This window comes from Silurus aristotelis (assembly GCF_946808225.1).
Source record: "Silurus aristotelis genome assembly, chromosome: 18".
NCBI classification, from domain to species: Eukaryota; Metazoa; Chordata; class Actinopteri; order Siluriformes; family Siluridae; genus Silurus; species Silurus aristotelis.
In genome coordinates, this window is record NC_139591.1 from 17,009,881 (window position 1) to 17,036,828 (window position 26,948).

General features: G+C 37.5%; 1 protein-coding gene across 2 annotated transcripts in view; it reads right to left on the reverse strand.

Moving 5' to 3' along the window:
• The window catches only part of gdpd5a (glycerophosphodiester phosphodiesterase domain containing 5a), a 29,538-nt gene extending 3,264 nt beyond the window's left edge, over nucleotides 1-26,274 (reverse strand). For both annotated transcript variants that reach the window (XM_083568536.1, XM_083568535.1), the window contains exons 1-12: nucleotides 25,853-26,274; nucleotides 14,478-14,652; nucleotides 8,827-8,930; nucleotides 8,527-8,620; nucleotides 6,337-6,396; nucleotides 5,864-5,962; nucleotides 5,632-5,725; nucleotides 5,394-5,539; nucleotides 4,246-4,328; nucleotides 3,516-3,666; nucleotides 3,138-3,359; nucleotides 2,204-2,361 (exon numbers count right to left, since the gene is read on the reverse strand). In XM_083568536.1, coding sequence (XP_083424662.1) covers nucleotides 2,204-2,361; nucleotides 3,138-3,359; nucleotides 3,516-3,666; nucleotides 4,246-4,328; nucleotides 5,394-5,539; nucleotides 5,632-5,725; nucleotides 5,864-5,962; nucleotides 6,337-6,396; nucleotides 8,527-8,620; nucleotides 8,827-8,930; nucleotides 14,478-14,594 — 1,328 coding nt within the window. In that variant the 5' untranslated portion in view covers nucleotides 14,595-14,652; nucleotides 25,853-26,274. The remainder of the gene's footprint in view (nucleotides 1-2,203; nucleotides 2,362-3,137; nucleotides 3,360-3,515; nucleotides 3,667-4,245; nucleotides 4,329-5,393; nucleotides 5,540-5,631; nucleotides 5,726-5,863; nucleotides 5,963-6,336; nucleotides 6,397-8,526; nucleotides 8,621-8,826; nucleotides 8,931-14,477; nucleotides 14,653-25,852) is intronic.
• Nucleotides 26,275-26,948: the final 674 nt, after the last annotated feature.

A 26,948-nucleotide genomic window follows, 5' to 3' on the forward strand; every position in this document is an offset into this window, starting at 1 on the left:
GCTATTAAGCTGTTTTTTAGAGCTAGTACATTTGCACTCATATAACAAGGTGTCATTCCATTAGACATTAGATTAAAAGGGAGCTTCTTATTGAGTTTTTTTATTATCATTGTCCCCCTGGGTAGGCTTCCGAAACCCTGTGGGGTCCACTGTGTGAAGCATGAAACTACGGAATACAGCAAGTATTTCTTGAGAAATCGAAAATCATGGAATGATCGATATGGTGGAAGGCAATCCAACGCCAATGTCAATGTGATGCAATGTGATGCAAATGTCAACTTGTAATGTCCAATGTGCTGCTATACATTGCATTACTGAAAAGACAACTTTACTAAATTGCAATGTCATGCCCCTATGTCGTGTCATTAATGTGATACAGTGCAATATCATACCGATACCAATGCACAGGAATAGAATAGTCCGTTATGCGGTCGTTAACGCAAGTTAAGGTCATGCCATCATTATTGTGCTGCAATGTCATGCCAGAATTACTTTAAGTCATAGGACATAATTTCAATGCAAATTGCAATTTCAAACTTTCCTCAATGTAAATTTGAGATATTTTTGATCCATTGTATTCAAATGCAAGGGCTTTCAAAAACAAATCTAATGCCACCATCATGACCATCATGTTAACCAAAAAAATATTTTCTCTCCCTGGTGTAAATCTCATTATGGCATCTATAAAAGAAAAATTTCCTTGCCTCATTGCATAATCAGTATAATGCTATATAAGCTGTGGCCACATGCGTCCATGTCACCATGGAGACTGCATACATTTATTTATTTTTTGGTCAACCATAATTGGATGATCAAATAATCTACAACACATTTTTTTCTTTTACCATTGTACAGATTTATTTCTGTGTTAGAGCTTTTTAATTACAATTAATTCATCACTGAACCTTTTTTGCTCTATGATTTGCCATGTAAGAGTAATATTTAGTTCTAAATTTTTTTAAAGAATGTTATCACAAAGACTTTAAATAGTAAAATGGAAAGACCAATATTCAGGTTATTTCACGTAATACATGATAATAAAAAAAGAAAGCATTTGTTTGAGATTATCAGTAGCATTGGCCATTACCATTTTTTTATTCTAACATTATACACGTTTCCATTCAAGGAACATTTCTAAAAAAATAAAATAAAATAAAACATTAATATTTTTGGAAAGTCTAAACTTCAGGCACATTGTAAGATGAACATCAACCGAGGATCTTGCAAACTTCCACTAAATGAGACAAACGAGATTCCTGAGACATTGCACCACGAACATGAACATTTGTAGTTCTTGCTCTAAAGTAAATACATTTCTGAATTCTAGGTACTATTATGAAACCACTAAATCTTGTCATTAAGCATTAGCAATGTTTACATGGTGGTAGTGCAACAAGGCAATACACCTAATAAGTAAATACATTTAGCTGTCTTCCATCTACAGACTTGCACTATATGGACAAAAGTATTGGGACACCTGACTTTCCCAGTCATATGTGGTTCTTTCCCAAACCGTTATCGCAAAGCTAAATGCACACAATTGTTTCGGTTGTCTTTAAATGCAAAAGCATGACATTTTCCTTCACTTGAACTAGGAGACCCAAACCTGTCTCAGCATGACAATGCCCCTGAGCACAAAGCAAACTCTATGAAGATATGATTTGCATGGGTTGAAGTGGAAGATCTGCTGCTATAGAGCTCTGACCTCAACCTACTGAACACCTTTGGAATGCTAATTCAAAAAGTAAATACCATACTAATGACGGGTTTCTGCAAACATTTGACAATATAGTGTATGTGCTTATTTATTTTTTTTTACTCTCTTTTACACATTCAGTCACATAAGAACACTTACATCCACCATCACCCTACTGAACTTTACACTACACAGTTAAACACTATAATCACTGTGTATAACTTCTGTACATATTGTACATTTATATAGCCCTCTTTCTCTACACATACTGTGCCTCACATACATCTGCACTTTACTAATATTTTATTTATATGTATGTGTATCAATATATACCCTACATACTGTACATCCTGACTAAAATAAATAAATATATATTTTTTTATATTTATTACATGCTGTACATATACTTATATATTTATCTGCACTTGTCTGTCTGTCTGTCTGGTATTGTGTATACATTCATATCTTTAAGCACTGATATGGAGAGTTAGAGTTCTATAAAAGCACCTGATTTGTGGTTGCGTTACTTGGCTATAGTGCAAGCTCACTGTACGGATTCCCCGGTCCTCAAGCTCCTCTGCAGAAAGCTTCTCCTCCTCCAGTTGCTCCAGAAGAGGCACAGTGGATCGCACCTCCTTTCTGTACCAGTCTGTGACCCACATCACCTACACACACACACACACACACACACACACACACACACACACACACACACACACACACACACACACACACACACACACACACACACACACACACACACACACACACACACACACACACACACTTTTCTAACCACTGACTCACACTGCTAGACACACACCACCGTCTTGACACTAAAATGAACTCATCATCTACATTCCAAAAGTGTGTGTCAGCAGCATGTCCAAAACAAGCACCGGCATTATCTCTGCTTGATGCTATGCAGCAGGTGCCTCCAGTTTTAAACGGAAAACAGACTGGGACTTCGTGTTTTCTCAGATAAAAATGGCCTGGCCATTTACAGTAAACCGTGCTCTAATGGTGGTACAACAAATATGAGCATCAATAGTTTTTTCCAAAATTCCAAAAAATGAAGCCCAGCAGTTACACTCAACCGCAGTACTGGAGATTTGCTCTGAAAAGCTTTCTCTAATTAAACATAATTAAATACTTAAGACAGCATCGATCAGGCTTGGTATCAGGTTGACGTAACACTAATATATTTAACTAAAATTTCATTAAATAAGACCACCATATGTGTAAATACGCCTTAAATGGTATGTATTACTAAATTATACAATTAAATATAATCTATTATTGTGTAATTGTCAACCAAATATCATCATAATGTATTAAGTTATGATTTTCTACACATCAGATGTCGGTGTTCTTTAATAAAATGTATGCATGTATGCAAGTATCTAAGAATTATAATTATTATTAAAAAGTCACATGTCACCTGTTCAGGCTGGATGCCTGAGCGCTGCACTGCCTTGAGGGTGTCGTCAATCCAGAGCTCGTGTCGTGGGTGTTGAGGTGGAGGTCTGCGCAGGCTCAACATCACGGAGCGGTTCGTTTTCACTGCCAGACGCAGCAGTTCCATCAGACTACATACCGTCTGATTGGCTGCTCGTCCTCGTTCCTTTACTGACATGAACTGGGATGTCCAGTATGGGTCGTCCTGAGGGACCAAAAACTGCGCTGATTAGAACAATTATTAGTTTTAAAACAATTAATGGTTCTAATCCTAATTATAAAGAGATCATAGTGGAAGCTAACCCTGCTTTGTGTGGGTGGGTGTGCGAGTGTGTGTGTGTGTGTGTGTGTGTGTGTGTACCCTGAGAAACCACAGGCCAGCGTTTAGAGAGCGTATTTCTGGCCAGGTGAAGAGTGAGGCATCTTCATGTTGCCGCTGAGGAAAGACCCGGGCCACGTCTGTGGTACGGCGCAGTGTACGATCACGCATCAGGAAGGCCACTCCGTCTGCACTGAGTACAGATATGAGAGCGACAGACTGTAATTTCAGTTCATTAACAGTTTTTTTTTTTTTTTTACTGAAGCAGCCTTTTCACAAATACAATAACCCTTGTTTTGTGTATTTTTCATCTTCCTTTTCAGTTAGGAAAATACTCATATTTCTGAAACATCATGATTCCTGCAACAAGAACCCAGACCAGGAACTCATCCAGAAACTGTGTAGCTCTCATTCAGGAGCTTGTTTCTTGGTCTGAGGGGACATGTCTCACGCTACAGAAAACGTCTGACTCAATTCAGCAATTCAGAAAGCTCAGTGTGTGTGATAGGGATTACTAATACAGACTGCACTTCATCAGCTGAGTCAATAACAAGCCTCTTGAGAGCTCCACAGCACCTGCTCGATATTGCCTCTGTGGCAGGAGTCACAATCAGGAACCATGTGGAGCAGACCAATCCAAAATGCAGGAGGTGTAATCACACTCTGAGCCGAATTCACTGACTCAGCCGAGTTGATTGGTTGGATGATTCAAGCTCTTTTTCTTTTAATTTTAGGTGTAAAGGTGTGAAGAGAATCGTGAGTGAACAGGTACCTGATGGTGACGTCAGCCTCAAAGCCGCTGACTCTCTGCTGCAAGCCTTTGTTGAAGGACATGATGGTGTTTTCTGGAGCGAGCTACAAAGCGAGAATGCAATGTTAAGAATATAAAGAGACAAAATCTTTAATGTACACATCATCACATTTGTCAGATGCATTTGTTTATTTTGTTTATCTTATATATGCATTTCATTCATTTTAATTACATTTCATAATATAAAACAATTAAAATAATATAATCAATCAGATTTTTTCATATATACTGTAATTTCATATAGCATTCGATTATTACAACATTTCACACACATTTATATACCGGAGACTTTACATGATTTCTAGATAAAATTTAAAGATACAACCTGAATTCCAGAAAGGTTGGGACGTTTTTTTATTTGAATAAAATGAAAACTAAAAGACTTTCAAGTCACATAAGCCAAAATCTTATTCACGATAGAACACAAATGTTTAAAAGGGAGAGATTTTACGCACAAAATTAGCTCATTTCAAATTTGATGCCTGCTACAGGTCTCAAAAATGTTGGCTCGGGGCAACAAATGGCTGAAAAAAAAACAGAAATTTAAAAAATATTTAGCTGGAAGAACATCTAGCAACTAATCAAGTTAACTGACATCAGGTCTGTAACATGATTAGCTATAAAAGGGATGTCTTAGAGAGGCAGAGGCTGCCCAATCTGTAAACGAGTGTGTAAAAAGATTGTGGAATACTTTTAAAACAATGTTCCTCATCGTCAAATTGCAAAGGTTTTGCAAATCTCATCATTTGCAGTACATAACACCATCAAAAGATTCTGAGAGACTGGAGAAATCTAAAGAGCTTTGTTGGTCTTCAAGCCCTCAGACGACACTGCATCACTCATCGAGTTGATTGTGTCATTGACATTAATAAATGGGCCCCGGAGAACTTCCAGAAACCACTGTCGGTAAACGAGCTCATTTTGTGCAGAAAAAGTGTGAAATCTCTCAGTTTAAACATTTGTTATGTTATCTGTGTTTTAATGTGAATAACATTTTGGCTCATGTGATTTAAAAGTCTTTTTGTTTTCATTTTATTCTAATAAAAAACAAAAAAGAATGTCCCAACATTTCTGGAATTCGGGTTGTAAATAAATCTGTGTTTAATCACCATTGGAGCTCCTCGGCGGCCAAAGACGGCAGGCCGGGGCTTCAGGTTCAATGGGTCCATAATGCAGGGGGAGGAGATGGTGAGAGGAGTCAGATAGAGAGCCAGGAGAACACACACATACAGCAGGAGTAACAGCATCTGAAATCCTTCACACACACACACACACACACACACGTAATTATTGTATAAGCGTAATTTCAGTGTTCAACTGCACAAACCACTACATTTGCACACTCACTCGTTCTTTCTCCACGCACAACCTGGCCTGCGACAATCCACCCCAATGCAGTCATGGCAGCCATTGCCCCGATGTGCAGGAAAGGTCCTGTTGCCTGGATGGAAACATAAAACCAACCACACTGAACATGGGAACCAAGTTGGGCATTGAATCTGTGGAAAAATATGGAGCATGACATCTGTACAGGTAGTACATTAATGAAGATGTACTGAGTGAGCCAATGTGTTCTGACCTGTAGCGATATGAGGATGATGTCCAATTCGTCCCTCCATATATCATCGATGGACACCACGCCTGTGATGGTAGTGAGCAGGACGGCCAGCACACCAATCTGCAATGTGTATATTTTTTCAAATGAACAGAGCTTCTGTAGTGAAGTTCAAAAACAGGGATTATTTGATAGCCATCATACTGAATTCAATGTGAACACAAAGTATGATGGGCTGTAATATTTCTGCAATTTTCAAATAGTATACTCTTACAAAATTAAAACAGTGGCTAAAGAATATTCTGAAGATTTAATTAAGATCCTGAGACAATATAAATGTTTTAAATAAATGTTACCAATATACAAAAGAATCAGCACCCTAAAGTACTACTGGCCTGATTAATGCAAATCTTAAACAGGTATTAAAATCAATACAAATTAAAAATCTATTGTTGTGAACACAGAAAAAGTCAGGCTGCATGGTCCACTGTGTTTACCTTATGAATCCAATAGAGGTTGAGCTGCTGCCCCAGTGCGATATGACAAAGGCCTAATAGCTGAAAATGGATCAGACAAGAGAGAGAAAAAAAAAAGTATAGTTTGTATTACATAACAAAAATGCCATATCCTGATAGACATGTGTACAATGCAATATGTGTCACAATATTGTATATACATTTGCTACCAAACTGACAAACTGTAGCGTTGCATTAAACACAATGATAACTTTTGTCATTACTTTGATTTTATTGTCTAAACAAATTGTTTCAAGCTATTTAATTTATTAACAACATTGGAAACTAAAACAAATGCATCCAAACAAGACTCAATACTGAACATATAAAACCAAACATAAAATATCCGTTAACATCAGTGCAATCATAAGTCCTGAATTTGGACAGCATGCTCTTTTGCTTGGTGCGTTCAAACCCAAGGGATAATTTTTGGCGTACATGAAACAGGGACGCAAATCAAACAAGTGACATGGTGCGTTACGGTGCAGTGGCTAGTGGGAAAAATAGTCCTTGTCTATAATCCTGACAGAGTTGCAAAAGATCCCAGACCAATTATTTTTACATTACTGAATTCCCTTTAGTGCAGTGAAGTTAAGGGCAATATTTTATTTTAAAATCTTGGAACTCTATTAAAGTATTGTAAGGTGACAAAAAGTAAAATATCTTATTTTTACAAATATATATATATATATATATATATATATATATATATATATATATATATATATATATATATATATATATATATATATATATATACACACACACACACACACACACAATACACTTTAATATCAGTTTAAATCACCTTTTTCTGCAATAACAGTGGAGTTCATATGTACCAGCTTTGCACACAAGTGTTTTTAGCCCTATTCTTTTTGGCAGATTTGCTCCAGGCTTCAGGTTGATTAGGTAATGCTTGTAGACTGCAATTTTCAAATAATGCAGAAAATTTTAAATAGAATTGATATCAGGACTGGGTCACTGTAGGGCATTTTGAGCCACTTGAGTGTTGCTTTAGCCTTGTGCTTGGGATCAAATTTCCTGCTGAAAGCTGAATTTCTCCCTCAGGCTTCAAGTTTTTGAAGTTTAGAGGCAGGTTCTTTTGCAGTATTTCACTATAATTTTTCTAGTCATTCTTCCTTTTATTTTAACTTTTGCATGATGCCTGGTGATTGCTGATAAGAAGCATCCCCACAGCATGATGCTGCCACCACCATGTAGGGGTGGTGTGCAGTGAGGCATGTAAAGTGTTAATGTGCTTTCTGGTGGCAGCACTTTTTTAATAATGGCTTCTTTCTTTCCAACCTTCCACACAGGCCACTTGTGCGCTTGATATGGTTGACTGCTGCACATTATGCCACATTCCACCCACTGAATTTTGAAACTCCTATGAAGTGATTGCTGACCTCTCTGTGACTTCTGTCACAAGTCTTCTTTTTTAGATTGCTGTTTTTTTTTTCTTGGCAGTGCCTGGGTGGTGTGGTGCAGCTTCCATTTCCTAATTATTAATCCAACAGTGCTCATTGGATTATCCAAATATTTAGAAAATATTTTGTACCCTTTAACCTTCTACCTTATGCATTTTTATTACTGTATCTATAACTATAATTTCTGTGAAATGCTCTTTATTTTTTTTTTCAAATTTACAGCCTGACCATAGATCTTTCAACAATGGACTTTTTTATCTAGAAAATGTGATAGCAAATATAATGATGCCCAGGAAGATGCTCATGTAATTGTGTCCATGTTATTTTTTTTAGATTACATATAACAGGAGTTGAACACTTGTAAAAATAAGATTACACCAGACTTTCCTTCCACAGTTTTTTATAGTTTCTTTTTTCACTAAATTATTTCTCATTAAAAAGACGTCACCTTACTATAATTGATTTAAATCCCAGTGTTTTCAAATAAAATATTGAACAGAATAAAATTTCAATGAAGCTTTTGTAATTCAGTAATGAAAGATAATTGTTTTTTTTATATAGAGGAAAAAAAAAACTGTACAATCTCTGAAAATTGTCATAAGGGAAATAACTGATGCTATTTATAATTACAGAACATCAGCATATTACCCAGCTTTAATCAGGATACGAGTGCTTACAATAAAATAACAATGAAACTAGTGCATAAAAAGTGTGTGAGAGAAAGTGTGTGTTAAATGCTCACCATTAAAAATGCAGTGTAAGAGAATCCCACGAGAGTGGTGGTGAGAATGGGGACGGTGCCATCACTCCACTCTCCGGATCGGTTATACAACAACCTGTGAGAGAGATGTGACTCAGTGTGATGGCCTCAAAAACACCACAACCTGAGACTAACCACCGCAATTACTAATTACTTGCTTGGTTTGCATTAATTGACCTTCACAGCTACAGCACGTCACATAAGTGAGCAGGCCAGGCCAAGAAAAGTACAAAACTAAAAAACTTTTTTTTAAAGCAAAGGTTAACATCTTGAGCATCTTACCAGTTAAATTCATTGTAGTCATTGTGAGCTTCCCACCAAAAGTAAGACCAGACGAGCAGGAGGAGAAATGAAGAGCACAGGATGAGGAACCAGGAGCATTCCCACTATCAAAGAGAAAAGAAACACAAGATGATTTGTATTTTTTGTTTTTATCAGTGTGTTAATGATTTGGGTAAACACTTGTGGAGCATAAGAAGGCAGTTGTTCCTATTTTACCCTTATTTTATATTTGATTAGACATATAGTATAATAACATTATAAAATTTATGGCAAAATAATAAAACTGCAACATGACAGCATGCATTCAGTGTAAAGACTCACTTCACTATATGCAGATTTATTTCAAATTTGCTAGCAGCATTGATGAAGATGCTCAGCTGCAAAGATGTGTAATTCTTCTTCTTAGTTGCCAAATTGTATGCCAAAAATACCCCCAAAATATTATTCAAACACAAACACGTTTTTTTTTTTGTTTGTTTTTTTTTTTTTTTTTTTTAGATTTGAACTTCTGTAGCTTCAGTCAGATGTGGTTGTAAACACATCATGTAACCTGTTACCTTGGAGGCTATAGCAATGACTGACCTGGTAATCGTTGATGTTGAAACTGATCTAAACTGGTTTTAATAAACAACAGAAAAACATTAGAAAAAGTTTCATTCTGAATTCTGTGAAATATGGAGGAACCTGTGTTTATAAGTATGATGAAACTTAGGCACTCTAAAAAAAAAAAAAAAAAAAAAAAAAGGAACCCTTGGACAGGAAGTGTATATAAGGATGAGTAAGATGGGATCCTAAGTGGATTTAAGACCTGGGCCTAAATCTTGAACCTTTGAAGATGTCCTTAAGTTTAGAGAAAAAAAAATAAAAATAAAAATGACAGATCACCACTTAATTAAATTCCTTCTCCATAGAAACCTCAGTGGCAGGCAGTAAAGCGCAAACGACTTGAGAAAAATAACGCGCCGCAGGTGGTAACCTTCAAGTGGTTGAGAAAAGCACAAGATTCACACTAGATCACTGTGGGAGACGGAGGGACGGAGCTTCAGGGTGTAGGTTAACCTGCCGGGGAACCACAGCCCCAGATCAGCGGATGTAATATAATCAACACACAGGAGATGAGAAAGGTCAATCTATCTGTATGGCGAACTTTCAAATGACTTACAACAAAGAACTTGCAAGACCTGTTAAACCCGTGATGCGGAACAGACCTAAAGATTTAGTCCAGATGTCTGGAACCATAAGCGACAACTTAATATCCCTTTATCCTAATTTTATACTTTTTTCTCATGTGCTAGTCCACAAAGTAGAAATCTGAGTGACAGATGTAGTTACACACTACACACGTTTAAACATGCAAGAAAAAAAGAAACTGTCATGGAAAAATTGTCATAGAAATCATTAAATGGTTTTTAACAAAAATCAAGGAATTTGTGATAAATAAATAACACTTGCATTTGCATATTCTTATTATATTGTTCTTGATTTTATTCTAGAACTTTGAGAATTTTCCATTGTAAAAATGCCTGCTGTGTTTAGTATATGAAATGTACCATAAAATATGAAATCTGATGTGCATTATTAAGGCTGCGTTACCACAGGGGGTAAGCTAACGTTTAAAAAACAGCATATATAAAACTCTTAATAAGTGGCTCATTTCATACACTATATTTTTCCAGACCTAGGTTCGATTTCCATAATGGTCTCAGCATCAATAAATGAAACAGAATTGGGATCAACAGAGTGATGAGGAAAGTAGGCAGGAGTACAAGGAGATGCAGCAGCAGGTGAAGAGGGCTGTGGCAAAAGCTAAGGAAAAGGCATATGAGGAGCTGTATGAGAAGTTGGACACGAAGGAAGGAGAAGAGGATTTATACCGATTGCTCAGGCAGAGGGACCAAGCTGGAAAGGATGTGCTGCGAGAGAAAGAGAGAGAGAAGGTAGGATGATGTGGAAAGTAGTGAAGCAGGAAGTAAATAGGATTAGTAAGAAGGAAGTGAGAGGTGGTGAAGGTGGAGGAGTTCAGGTACCTGTGGAGAGAATGTGTTAGAGAAGTAAAGAAAAGTGTGCAGGCAGGGTGGAGTGGGTGAAGAAGAGTGATAGCAGGAGTGATTTCTGATAGAAGAGTATCTGCAAGAGTGAAAGGGAAAGTTTATAGGACTGTGATGAGACCTGCGATGTTGTAGTGTTCAGAGACAGTGGTATTGTGTAAAAGACAGGAGGTGGAGCTGGAGGTAGCAGAGCTGAAGATGCTGAGATTTGTTGGGAGTGACAATGAACAGGATTAGAAATTAGTTTATTAGAGGAACAGTGCATGTAGGACATTTTGGAGAATGTAAGGGTGGCGCAATTGAGATAGTTTGGACATGTGCAAAGGAGGAACAAGGGGTATATCAGTAGAAGAATGTTGAGAATAAACCCACAAGGAAGAAGGAAAACCCTAACCATAACCCAAGGCCAAGGAGGAGGTTTATGGATGTGGTGAGGAAAGACATGCAGGTAGTTGGTTTAAAAGAGGCAGATGTAGAGGACAGAGTAGTATGGAGACAGATGAGCCGCTCTGGAGAACCCCAACGGAAGCAGCCAAAAGAAGAAGCAGCACTTTTTCTTTACTCTATAATCATCACTGCACCAAAATCTTGTATCCCTTTTCCAGTTGTTTTTTTTTTTTTTTTTTACATATTTCTGTAATTTTTTAATAAGAGCCTAATGTTTAATTTCTAGATATCACACAAGGAGAATGAAGAGCATTGAAGTGTTTCAGAGCTGCTGATGCATAATCAGTGCTCTTATAAATAGAATTATGTAAGAGGATCAATGATAATTCACTTAAGTGTGAAAGCAAAATGAGCTGAATAAAGTCTGACACTCTCCAAATCCACGTCTGGACAATCGACTCAGGACGAGTTCCAGACGGCTCATAAACTGAAGGACAAATCTCCCAAACCATAAAAAGGCCATGTGGAAAGTTTAAATAAGGTCATTGCCTTAACAACGCAAAACAAACTCACTTTAGTGGAGGCGCAGCTTGACGTTTACACCGCGTCTACTTTTGTGTGGGACATTACGGCGTGTCAAGCCTGCAACACATCCCAGACCTCACTGCCTAAATCATTTGTTGCACAGAGCTTACTTGGGCTAATCTGGCAATCTAATCAGCTTCTCCTAAACCTCACGTGAACTCTCTTCAAATCAGGACAATTAGGACCACCAATTGTTACCATGTAGGAGAACAAAAAACACAAACTTTTCAATACCTAAAGAGATAATTTGATGGTGTTACAGAAAGCATGCAAACGTTTGCAATCTATTGTATGTATTATTCTAATGCTGGAAAAAGAATAAGATTAAGCAAATTCAGATTCTTTGACAGTTCGATTGTACAATTCCAAAAAAGTTGGAATGCTGTTTAAAATGTGAATAAAACAGAATGAAATGACTTGAAAATCCCATAAACCGACATTTTATTCACAGTAGAACACTCAAATGTTCAGACTGGTATATTTTTGCTATGTTATGGCTTAAATGTAATTTAAAAAAATCTTTTTCTTTTTTTTGCTTTGCTTTTGCTTTACAAAAATCATCCATGCTTGTAGTATCTGTCAGAATATAGCTGCATTAATAGGGAAGCATGTAATTTGATACTGTTTCTAAATAATACCACTCAATTTAAAAGAACCTTGTCGGGAATTTAGTCGGTTTTGTACGTGTTCTCATTTCAGAAGTCAATAATAAAACATCATGCTGCATTCTGTTAGAAAATTCTAAGAAAATTAGTGCCTTCACCACTCCCACCACTGAAGGACACCATGGTATATAGTGCATATGTTAATATCCTCCTTTTAAAACCTTTTCCTCTGGTATTTTTGCCACTTTACATTAATGAATTAATGTCATGTCAAACTTTAATATTGTGGCACATACAAATTACATTTTCTTCTCATTTCTGTTTTTTTTTTTCCCAGATATAAAAATTAGCTCCATCAACAGTTGCTTACTTTAAAAATGATTAAAAGTAAATCCAAATAAACCTTTGTTGTTACTATAGAACCAATATAGTAAGTATATTGCATTAACACAAACATGATTTGTGGCCACGCTACAACCAGAGCTGCTATTCTAGAAAATGACAATCCATTGACCAATCAGAATTGAGATTTCTGTACACTGGGGTATAAACATTGACATTTAATAGGCAGCAAATTACAACAAGAAGGAATGCTGCAATCAGCTTGCCACGGAGCAGACTCAGCTGCATGTGTAAATGTGTAACGTCGCTGTATCTGTTCACGTTTCCCCTGTGATCAGCAGTTCACTGTTTTGCCCACTGAACACATTCCGTAAACAGCCTAATTTGCATTCACCCGCATGAGCTTTTGTTTAGAAACAGACAAAAAAGAAAGAAAGGGGATCAGTGATTTAAAAAAAAGAAGCACACAATGACAATTTTATTTCATTTTAGTATATTAACAAACTGCTACATTGCTGCTCTGTTCCAAACTACTGCATCGGGTTTTGGGGGTTTATACTACTGTATAAAACATTTGCACAAACCTCTAACAGCATGTCCCCTAGGGTTTTATTCTTTACACATTGGAAGGTGTTAATGTCTGTAATAGTGACCAGAATGTTGACAGTTTAAGCCCCAGGAGCTGTGATTTACACCCTCAAACATCAGTCACATCCTTGAATTGTAACTGTGCTAAATTGTCACTTTAAATAATCAAATGAATCAAAATGTAAATGTATTACAAGTGGCTGAAGTCCAAGCCATTAAAGCTCCTCTATCAGATGGAGCCAGACTGATTATGTTGATGAGGCACTTGCTTTCCAGACAAAGATCATGAAAAACAGCACACATTTATAAAAGAATAAACAAACAACCATGCCCAAAAAAACCCAGGCATGTTTGACTCACATCCTGAGTTGATTCACTTTCTCAATCCAGTTCCGTTTTAAGCAGGCAGAGACCATCACACTTAGCTGTTTCTGAACCAGTGTGCTTGCTGTATTATCACCAACTGCACCCACATAAAGGATTGAACCATTTTGAATGAATACAGACAAGTTTAACAACCACTTTTACTTTTTTTAACAAATCCACATGATTGCCTACTAACTAGAGACCTCTTAAAACCACCATTGCCTACTAACCAAGACCTCTAAAAACCCTCTCGGCCTGATTCAACATTATTATTGGTACCCGCACTTGTATTACCAGTCCAGAGCGAAGAGGGTGGAAAACCTAACCAGGCACTCTCCTGTATGCATTGTATACAGACACGAATGACCTACAGCGTGCCCTTTGGGAGAACCTGAAACCTTGGCTTGGGTTTCTCTTGACCGTCACACACGGAAGAGGAAGTGCTCCAGCAAATGTCCATAATTCAGGAAAACCTTTTTCAGTACACAAAATTCTAAGCATCAGTGTATTGGTACCATAATAATATCCGAATCATGCCTTATATAACATTTTATTTGAGGTCTACAGAGGCTCTTTAATTTGCACCATCAAAGCTACTCCAGGTGTGTTCTCTTACAAGATGCAGATCAGAAGAGCATGGGTGATTGTCTCCACATCAGACAAGCTTATCTGCATGTAATACGATGATTGATGAAACACGAGCATATAAAGCGATAAAGCCGCGTCCTACCTTGGAGCTGTCATCGTGGGAGCGCTGGTAGCGTTTCCAGCGGCACCCGTATATCCCGGTCAGGCAGGACAAACACAGCTGTCTCTCGTAGACCTGTAAGGGTTGGTGTTTTACCATGCTCCTTCACACTCGGCCCAACACCGATCTGCTCACATCCCACTGGGTGCCAGGAATCCTGCAGATAAACACACATAGTATTTACTAGCGCTTAGTAATGGATGTCCCAATAAACTAGAATGTTCTGATCAGATTAAAGAACATTGAAGATGTAAATGATCAAACAATTAAAAACAAATTATCTATATTATTTCCTAAGTTTAAAGACAGATACTTACTGTCCTATAAAACCTCAATGGTTCAAATCTTTAAAACCATTTATTTTTACTCTCATATCAAAACTCCCTGATCATCACATATACTGTATACAGTTAGGAGCAAATTGAGAACGATTGGGTATACATTTAATGTGTGGAGTTTGATATTTAATTAAATTGTCAACATAAAAAAACCTATAGAGAATGGAAAAAATATAATCCTAATATATAGCTATTAATTGATATTTTGAAAACAATTAAATAAATATATAAAAAAGAAAATATCACTCATTAATTCAGTAACCTATTTTTAATACCACATTTGTCTTTTTTGTTGTCTTGCTGTAGGATGCAGGTTAACATATAAAAAAAATATATAATAATTTTAGATAAAACGGAGCTAGCCCTTTTCCGTCTGAAACCATGCGGTTGCAAACTTAAGCAAATGTGGTGTTTTTTTAAACAATACTTCATGATCATTTCATATTTGGAAACTAACTGATGAATAAAAAATGTAATTACAGCCAAAAGGAATCTGATTCTCATACGTCCTATTTAACCTGGTGTAAAAACAGTGTAAACCCATTAAGCTTGATAAATTAGCCATTCAGGATGCACCGAACACCGATCTGTAAATGACATCAGTTAGATGACATTGGCAAAGACAGCATGAAAGTTTAATGTTGGCTGGTGGAGGTCAGTTCATCAATGCACGTTACTGTATAAATAGCAGCGGACATGATGAAGATTGCGAGGTGACACCTACGAGTGAGACATGAGCATGAAAACCAATGATAAGTGAAAAAATCAGTCTGGAAATTTTTTTCGCTGATTGATGATCCGAATACAATCGAATAATAGGTGTGGATTTCAACATAAAGCTATAATGATTGCCATTTTCCTAGTGCTCGGATTATATAAAAAAAAAAAAAGAACAACAAAAACACCAGTTAAAATAAAATTGGCAGTAAAATGCTTTGCTGTTATTCCTGTCAGACATTTTGTACTCAAATTTCTTTCATGCCAATAATTGCATTTTGGGGTCATTTAAATCAATTAAACCGACATGACAAGTGCGTACAAATCTCCTGCCGATTCTGACCAGACACTTTAGTCAGCATGCTAATCACTATTATAAATAGTGGCTTCAATTATTTTGATCCCATGTTCATTTATCTACCATAACAAATAAACTGCATTCAATTACAATGGCGTCTGGGTAAAATCTGCTCTTGAGGTCAATAATTTAACCTTAACTTTCCAATGGCTTATCTAACAGCTTTGCTCGAGACAATGATGCAGACGGGGATTCCCTGAGAGGAAAAGGTGAAAGGAAGTCGACAAGGGTGTGTACAAAACAATTCTGGAACACGGCCCAGAATTTTCAGCCAGAACATCTTATATATGAGCACACAACCGAACTAAGCAAAGTAACTGAGGGTTCAGAATCTTGCACAGCAGAGGCTCTTTGCTCATATTTTGACTGTTAATTGCTCACAAAGCTCTCCTCCAGATCCAGGAAAAACTTGATGCAAGAATGTGATGACCTCATTCTAGACTTGCAAAATGATTGCTATTATAAGTTTTCGATTTAATAAAAAAAAAAGTCCAGGCAGTAAATCAGTTTGAAGTGTTTAATCACTTATTACTCTACAACCCCTACGGAAGTGCTTGATATTAGTCCCGTCCTTCCATAAAATGTGACCAGATGCATCTCTGTTTGTGATGTAAGCAGCAGATGTTGCACTCATTTGAGGAGGTTCTTGGAGAAAAGGGTAAATTGTGGTAATTAAGCAGTGATAATTGGCTGTGTCTCGTATTGATGACCTCATCATCCATTGATGCCTTCTCGTGCTGACAGGAGGTCACAGCAGGCACCTATTAGCATGTTAAATACACTTTCACTCGCTCGCTCACACACATACATACACACACATGCACACACGGGCACCCAGTGTGAAGGTCTTACTTAGTCACTTCCTGTCATTAGGCCAGATTAAAGGGCTGTGAGATCCAGAGCTGTCATTAGAGTCTCAGTGTCCTGATCAGCAGTGCACTAAGATCATGATGCTGTAGTTACTGGACTATGTACAAGTCTAAAATGATTTCGAACCTTTAAGGATTCCTTGGTTGTGCCTTTTGGGGAATCCTTTAAGATTCTAACCCTTCAATTAAAGATTTACCTGTCAGTAAGGTTTATATTTATGGGGAAACCTTGATTAACCATGTAACCCTAAAGAACACTTCATACATGTGCTAAAAATACAGGGTCCTTCCAGAGGTCTTTGGAGAAATAACACCCCTGAAACTCTTTCTAATAAACACACACTTACACATTAATATTGCTACATACAAAGCATTCATCATAACTGAGAAGTAACCCTAAACTTAAATGTCAAAAGACAAAACATGGACGACTCTCTGAAAATTCTAGCTAACTGTTGTGAGTCATACACTAAAGTGCACTTACGCATATATTGTAGTTTTGCTTGATAGTAAACATTTGCTTACTTTATGATAACCTCTGACCCTTTACATGCTCCGCTCCATTCTATGCACTTTTGCATAGCTGTGTCTGTAAATATGTCTCAGTCTAAATAGTGCTTTTGTTTGAAATATAATAAACCAGCACAGACAGTCTGATGAGTTAACTTCTGCTTGACATCTTTGGAGAATGATGAATTATTCATCTTGTCGCAGCTGAAATCTCTGTTGTCTTGGGAACTTCACATTGGCTGGAAAAAACTTTCAACACTGGTGCCTTTGGCTCCCACATCCTTCACCACTTAAATATTTATTAGCGACACATTTGATGTATCAGAAAGGAATGATTTTCCACATAATGAATATGCATGTATTTATTTTAATGACTTCCTTTCTACACTGTATGTGTTTCGTTCACGCTGATGCGAATTTGGTGTATTTAAGGACTTTCCTACAGTTTCACGATCACAAAATTCCCAGCCACTATATGAGCTGTAAGAGAAAAACCAAATCCATTCAACTCGATTCTCACTTTTGACATCTCAAACTTTATGAAAATGCACCAGCATGAATTGGAATAAAAGCAGACACTAGTTTGGAGTGTGATTAGAAGACTTGTTAATAATAGAATAATGAACTGGCCTGTGTAGTTGATGAGATTTGAATGTTAATGAGTCATTAGAGTACCTGAGGTTTTAAATAGCTGAATATTTTTTTCCCCTCAGGTGTGACTCAGCACATAACACGATATCAATCACCATCTGCTGCTCAAATATTTAATAAATAGGCTTCATGGAGTACCAAATTAGCCACACGGTTCGAAAGATGGCTTTATCTGGGTAGCCGACATGACAATACATCGGATATCCGGAAATAATGATAGCATGCATAACACCAGGTCAGCTTGCACTACCAGTAACCTGCACGTTCCAGACAAAACCTGATGATGGGGTTGGTAAGGCTTGCGTGAGTCGGAATTCACACGTGAATAAGGTGCTATATGTAAATATCGGTGACTTCCGTTTGGCTCGGGCCTCAATTGTTATCGCATGACCCCGAGCTCATGTTTTTACATGTGGTTAAAGTTCTACCAGACTACAGGAAGCTAACGTGTTAAATATTTCTAGGTTTTTCTGACATTACTTTTATTCATTGAGGAATATTCAGCTGAAAAACACCATAGGAGAACAACAAACAAAACAGCAAACTAAGGTTTATCATGTCAGAACCATATGTTAGGTGAAGACTGTATATTTGCATGCACATTCCTTTATTAGCCTCTACCCTAGACATGCCCGGTCACATAAACGACTGCAAAAATTGCTGTAATTATGCTTTACTTGGTTTGAATATGGCTAGGTTATTATTTCTGTGTGCATGTAAACATACCCTAAATGATCTTTGGGTAACTCTCCTGGTAATAAAATATCTGCACATGATTGCTTCCTAAAGATTTAATAAAGAAGAATTGTTTTAATTAAAAGGGCTCATCATCCCAGTGAAAAGTGAGCTACAGTGAGGAAAATAAGTATTTGAACACCCTGCTATTTTGCAAGTTCTACCACTTAGAAATCATGGAGGGGTCTGAAATTGTCATCGTAGGTGCATGTCCACTGTGAGAGACATAATCTAAAAAAAAAAATCCAGAAATCACAATGTATTATTTTTTAACTATTTATTTGTATGATACAGCTGCAAATAAGTATTTGAACACCTGAGAAAGTCAATGTTAATATTTGGTACAGTAGCCTTTGTTTGCAATTACAGAGGTCAAACGTTTCCTGTAGTTTTTCACCAGGTTTGCACACACTGCAGGAGGGATTTTGGCCCACTCCTCCACACAGATCTTCTCTAGATCAGTCAGGTTTCTGGCCTGTTGCTGAGAAACACGGAGTTTGAGCTCCCTCCAAAGATTCTCTATTGGGTTTAGGTCTGGAGACTGGCTAGGCCACGCCAGAACTTTGATATGCTTCTTACAGAGCCACTCCTTGGTTATCCTGGCTGTGTGCTTCGGATCATTGTTATGTTGGAAGACCCAGCCTCGACCCATCTTCAATGCTCTAACTGAGGGAAGGCGGTTGTTCCCCCAAAATCTCCCAATACATGGCCCCGGTCATCCTCTCCTTAATACAGTGCAGTCGCCCTGTCCCATGTGCAGAAAAACACCCCCAAAACATGATGCTACCACCCCCATGCTTCACAGTAGGGATGGTGTTCTTGGGATGGTACTCATCATTCTTCTTCCTCCAAACACGTTTAGTGGAATTATGACCCAAAAGTTCTATTTTGGTCTCATCTGACCACATGACTTTCTCCCATGACTCCTCTGGATCATCCAAATGGTCATCGGCAAACTTAAGACATGCCTGGACATGTGCTGGTTTAAGCAGGGGAACCTTCCGTGCCATGCATGATTTCAAACCATGACGTCCTAGTGTATTACCAACAGTAACCTTGGAAACGGTGGTCCCAGCTCTTTTCAGGTCATTGACCAGCTCCTCCCGTGTAGTTTTGGGCTGATTCTCACCTTCCTTAGGATCATTGAGACCCCACGAGGTGATATCTTGCATGGAGCCCCAGTCCGAGGGAGATTGACAGCCATGTTTAACTTCTTCCATTTTCTAATGATTGCTCCAGCAGTGGACCTTTTTTCACCAAGCTGCTTGGCAATTTCCCCGTAGCCCTTTCCAGCCTTGTGGAGGTGTACAATTTTGTCTCTAGTGTCTTTGGACAGCTCTTTGGTCTTGGCCATGTTAGTAGTTGGATTCTTACTGATTGTATGGGGTGGACAGGTGTCTTTATGCAGCTAACGACCTCAAACAGGTGCATCTAATTTAGGATAATAAATGTAGTGGAGGTGGACATTTTAAAGGCAGACTAACAGGTCTTTGAGGGTCAGAATTCTAGCTGATAGACAGGTGTTCAAATACTTATTTGCAGCTGTATCATACAAATAAATAGTTTAAAAATCATATATTGTGATTTCTGGAATTTCTTTTTTAGATTATGTCTCTCACAGTGGACATGCACCTACAATGACAATTTCAGACCCCTACATGATTTCTAAGTGGGAGAACTTGCAAAATAGCAGGGTGTTCAAATACTTATTTTCCTCACTGTATGTTTAGAAACCACCAATAACCTCAATAACTCTCACAGCCTCTTAGCAGAAAATTGAAGGTGTGTGTGTGTGTGTGTACGGTCATTTTCATGATTGATGTGAACAAAAGAAGCCCCTGCTTTTGTGCTGCTATCGCTCTACGGCATGACTTCCTGTTCTGGCCTCGCACCTTGAGAACAAATGGTCCCGTCTGGGTGAGATAATGTTGACCATCTGCCTTGAAAAAACACGAGCTGATTTGTTAGTTAGATGGGAACAATTTGCATTGGGTAAGAACATTCAGGTGTGTACTAGGTCTTAATCATCTTTCCTTAAGACCCTTTCCTTAGGAATTCTATACTACAGAAGGGATTTTGGTGTGGAGAATCACCCAATTGAGGAAGCACGTTAAAACTTTTGCTGAAAACCAGTCAGAATTTTCAGACCCCCCTAGACTATGAAAGACCAAAGAAAACACTCCGACAACTCAGAATTCCTATCAAGAAGGTCTCTACAACCCTGAGTGACAACCCCCATTAAATCAACACAGATGCTAAACAGTAAGCAAAGCAGAATTGAGTTATGCTGTAGAGGTGTCCATGTTGGATAACAATCAGGACATGAACAATTGATATTATACCAGAGAGCTCGTGAATTCTCCAATCTGATTGGTCAGAAGTTGTTGATTTATAAAAACAGTTGCTTTAACAAATTATTCTTTCAATATTAACATCTCATCCAGAGACATGCATAGTTGAGGGTGAGAGTTATTTATGGAAAGAATCTCCAATGATAGCATGTAATGGTCACCAGGGTTGGAAAAGATTATTAAAAAGTAGGGGGTAAGAACTTTCAAGGATTCAAGGACTTTCATTTGGACAAAACTGGAAAAAATAAAAAGGAATTTCAAATCACCACTATTAAAAAATAAAGCATTTCTCCAAACTCACCATTGTGTGTGTGTGTGTGTGTGTGTGTGTGTGTGTGTGTGTGTGTGTGTGTGTGTGTGTGTGTGTGTGTGTGTGTGTGTGTGCGTGCTCTCAGCAGCTGTGCGTGCTCTCTGCGCTTGTGTATGGTTGGCTGTTGCAGCTCGTTTCCATGACACTGGCCTCTAAGCGCTTTTACAATTTCACAAAAGCAGCAGCATTTCAGCCACTGTTTTAGGCAGATCCGTTTTCAGAGCCTCTTTATGTGTGCGTTTTCAGACAGGTCAGCTGCGCTACTATATCTCAACCCTCTCTCTGAGAGAAGTGTCTGTTTACATTTATTCATTGCGAAGGTGCTTTTATCTAACGAGAATTACAAGTCAAGCAGGTGTCGAAATGTATCACTACCGCTTCTTGAACAAGCGCTATATGGTGGAGGTTCCATGAGCTTAGAAACAGAGATGAATAACCATAAGAGGTGAATGTGACTGTGGTTGTAGCCATTGTGCTGTTAAACAAACTTCTAGGCAGACAATAACCGAGAGAATAAAGAAAATGCTAATAGACAGAGAGAAAAAAAGCCAGCATAATACAAGCTGTCTCATATCTATGTAGGAAGATGCCAAGTACTACAGAGGAATCTTTTACATAGAGATAAGGGTGATTTGGGTATTTCTGTATTTTGAAAGAGCACGATAAAAGATAAAGTGAAAAGCTGAAAGAAAGTTGCTTGAACTGCTTCATGCTTTGACTTGTTGACACTGTGAACCTTTCATGAAAACTTTCTGCACGTCTAATCATCAACCTGGCTCAGAAAAGCGACTCATTGTTTGGTCCTGACGGGAAGCGACAAGCTCTTTGGACAGATCTCTACAATCTGGCTAATGACCGAGGGCTAGAAAGGCTACTCTGGCTTTCTGCAGGACACATCAGGGTTCAACAGGGGTCAACCGATATCACAAGGATGACGACAGACGATAGACCACCAGTGTCTCACCACGAAATAGGATCTTTTGAAAATGCTAGAAACAGACACTGAAATTCGAGACTTGGCACTAGTCCAGGATGAGACGCTTATGTCCTTTCCATTTATATGATCAGTGGCTTCTTTAGGACTACACCAGGTCAAGAGGATGAAGAGCAGGAATTGGTTGCTGCATCCTGGGGTTACGAGAAGTCGTCTACGTGGTTGTGTAGGAGACTGGCTGCATGGCGTAGACTGGAAAAAACAAAATCCTTAAAATAGCAGACGTTTCATCTCAATGTACACCTCAACACTATTCTGATAAATGGTTTACCAATGCACAGCAAAAATTAAACCCTCTGAATACGACGAGCATATCTGCAATGCTAGTTCTGGTACATTCTAAAAGCTGTGCTCTTCTTATCAAACCAGTGGAAGCCAAGACTGGGCCATTTATTAAGACCATTAATTAATATCAGCACTACGACTTTAAATAATTGATGCGCTTTCTATTCCTGCGCTCATAAATGATTATAGGTTTATATCAATCAGCTTCTTCTAACGTGGTACTGTTTCGATAGGAACAACTTATAGTGGATGCACCACATAATTTTAGTGTTTAAAATTATTGACTGATTCAATGATAAAGATCAAAATGTACATTATTAAGCTTTCAGTAAGAATGTACACATCCACACACACCTATCTATCTATCTATCTATCTATCTATCTATGAGAATAAAATATAAGAATATTATAATAAAAGTTATTTTCCTTGTCTTTTCCACTAACTTCAGGAATGAATTGACCTGGGGGAACGATGCGATCCGGTTACAATGCTGTACTTAGATAAAGGACAGCCGACAGAAAAGCCTTGTCATGGTGCACATAGGAAGCCTGAGAAGTTGCTGGGAAGAGAGTCGTCAAGCAAATCTGCCGGGGTCAATGATCAAATCCTCGTCAACAAAAGGTATGTTTTGACAACCCATAATTGATGCTGTGTGTCTTAGAGATTGCTGTAAACACCCCCCACCCCACCCCCATCAGCCCACACCCCAAACTCACCCTGTCAATGCGAGGGTCTATACAGTGTCATGCTCTCTGGTGGTCTAATCCCCAAACTATGCATCGTAAACACGGTATACTGTTCACCTAATCCTTTGTTATGACATTTAGCAAACCCACCTGCTTCACGAGGGAAAGAAAGAAAAGACCTCCCACACTGGCAGACATTTTTTTTTTGTGAGCTAGCAATTACAACCTCAGCTCCTGTTTACCTTTTGATATTTTGTAGAGATGTATCAAAACGGCATCAGTATGTCTGCTCTCTGAACCACTTGATATGCATTTAATCAAAAGGTGGGACTATAGGAAATTGTTTAAACAACACATAATTGATATTTAGAATGTGGTTTTCTGGCATTTCTTTTTGATTCATGACAACACACATTAAGCGACTTCAGTATTTACATGTAAAAGTGTCAGGTTTATGCAAACGGCTCATTTTTAACTGCTTTCTCTGTTCATGTTTGTGTAAATTACATCTAGAACAGTGAGTCTTCAAGTATCATGTTTTTGCAGTATTGTCCACTGTGTAATTATGATCCTGTGAGCACCCTTGTTGGGTGAGAAAACCCCCTAATTGCTTATTATTCAGACAGCCGTCTGTGTCCGAGCTTTGAAAGGTGGCTGATAAAGAGGTCTCACATCCTTCCATCAGAAAGTCCCGACTTTTACACAACACACTTTTTTTCATGCTCAATGGGAAACTTCCTGAGGCATCAATGCAACATTTCCCAGAACGAATGTCTGAAAGCCAGTTTATTAAAAATAGCTTTCTTAGTATGTAATATAATAAAGAATATACTGTAGGAAACATAGCAAATATATATTCTTACAGTCCAGCCACATTATTCTTTGTGATCTACTTTCCAGTTAAAAAGTAAACACAGCATAGGAAAATTGGTATTATTCTATTTGTAATCTTGACATCAGAATAGCCTGAAATATGCAAAAGAGCTATCTAAAAAATTATAGCCATGTAGATACTGCTAAAAAAAAAGCCACTTAATCAGTTGTAACTTTAGAATGAAATCGAGAACCCAGTGAGGGAAACAGCTCTTTATAGCTCAAATACTCTAAGTGATATATATTGCAAGTCAAATACAGGAATCATAGATGTCGGCCAGTGTACTTTTATATAATGAAAGCGATAAGGATAATGCCACAGTGTAGCAAAGCAGAATGGACAGGAAAAGACAAATGACTTTCAGTAAAGGAAACTAACTTAAAAAAAAGCTAAAATGATATCATAAAAAAAGATATATAAAAAAGATATAAAAAAGATATAAATAAAATAAAAAAAATAATTATATATATATATATATATATATATATATATATATATATATATATATATATATATATATATATAGACCTGCTGTATATAATTTTCTTCTCGAGCATCTCACACATCCAGCACTGTATAATACACATCCCTGTTTAATCAGTCAGCATTTGCCTAATGAAAGTAGGGTGAATTATGTATCTGAAGGCAGTTCATCAGGGAAATAAAGCATTTTTAAAAGTCTTAAATATTTTTTTTATTTCATCATTTGCTTGATTATTCAACCAACAAAATGGGAAAAAAAACAGTAAATACATAAAATTTAAGATGATTACAATTAGTAGATTGCCTCTGTTTAGCGTCTGTGATGTTAGTATAAAGTGTTGAAATAAGCACTGGGGTAAAAACAACACTGTTTCTGGTCACTAATAGTTGAATATTAAAAGTGATTATTTAAATTGTTCTTTTTTTTTTTCCAAGAACTCTAATGATCTTGGGTGATGATTCCCCTACCCATGTTCACAAAGCTACGCTCTCTGATTTTATGCTGCTTTGTAAAGGTATCTTTAAGGAAAAATTTGCCAAGGTTTAAGCGATGTCAGAGCAACAACTGCTCTTTTATACTTATGTCAAAAGAGGTGTTCGAAACAATCTGCCCATTTAACATTAGTGAGAACTCCAATGTTGATTGATTCAACTGTATATGTATAGCACATTTTGGCAACTGATGTTGTCCCAAAGCAGCTTTACAGAAATAAATAGATTACAGATATAAATGAAAAAATGTATAAATTAGTATGTAAGCTTAACCAAAAAGGAAGCGATGATTTATATGGTTTGCTTGTAGTCAAGAAATTCCAAGTCTACATTAAATGTAGTAATATATCCATACAGAAAATCAGTCTATAAAATGACCGACAGGGGGCGCACCCAAACTTAAACAAGCATTCCGGGCCGGAACTCATTGCTTTTATAAACTTTAAGACCAGGAGTTAATTTATGGATATTTTTCCTTAATATTGTGGTTATTTAGATCATGTTGCATGGTATAGTATAAATATAATCCAGGGAAAATTTTAATGACTACTGCACCTTTAAGTCACCTATGTCAGAAACAACCTGAAAACATGAAAAAAAACAAAAAAGTTGGAAAAAACCCCCCAACAAACAAAAGCAAATCTGAGTTGAATCCAAACTAGAAAGAAGTTGATAGAGAGTTAATCCGGGTGTAAACACTCACCCCTTCAGATGCTCTAATCCTCCTGCTCACAAGGTGAACGGCGCAGGTATGCCTGCTTTCACACGTGTCCTCTAACGGTGTTCATCTTCACACACAAATCTCACCCAGTTCCACTTGAGTTTAATGTCTCCTTTTTTTCTTCTAAATGGTGGACTGAAACATCAGAAAGACTTTATAAGCGCATTTCTTCCGACTGTCTCGCTTAATGTGTTAAATCTGGTTCTCTTTCTCTTTATATAAAACTACAACGCTGTTTAAAATAAGAAAAACTCGTGTTAGGTAATCCTTGTGGTTTTTTTCTTTCTTTCTTTTTTATATCCAAACTGCATTAAATCCGGTGGTTTTGCATGTGCATTTTCTGCAGCAGGGATAAAGGTGTAATTCAGCTCCGAGAGCTCGAGCGAATGATCTATCGAAGAGCGCGTGGGCGTGGTTTTAGGGGATCCGTGCAGGGGCGTGTACTAAAGGGGCGTGGTTTATGTCCTCCAAAAGCCTAGAGGCAAGAAAGAAAGAAATCATTTACTTGTACCAGTGATCAGTGCTCCTGTCCCTTTCTTCATTTCAGATCCAGATTCATTCCTACGACCTACTTCTAGATGGAGTTCTCTTCAAGTGGAGACCACCCTATACAGCTGGGGAAGAACATCCTAAAGATCCATGAAGATAATTTTATTATCTTCATGGATAGAGTTAGAGATAAAGTTATTTAGGAACTATGAGAGTGGATTTGAAATGTAATTTAATATCAGCAATTTACTACAATGCCTTAGGGATGCAGTTTGAATGAACATTTCTGCATTTAATTCAATCTAATTGTATTTTATTATTATTATTATTATTATTATTATTATTATTATTATTATTATTATTCATTCATTTTCTCCCGCTTATCCGTAATTCGGGTCGTGGGGCCAATCCTCACAGCACCGTCCCTTACGGTCCCTCCTGCAGGTGGTGAGCCCACGGGAAGTATTATTATTATTATTATTATTATTATTATTATTATTAGAAGAATGTATACGTTTGTTCCTTATAATTGTAGGTTTGTCCCTTATGAGCAAGCCAGTGGCGACTGTGGCAAGAAAAAACTACCTGA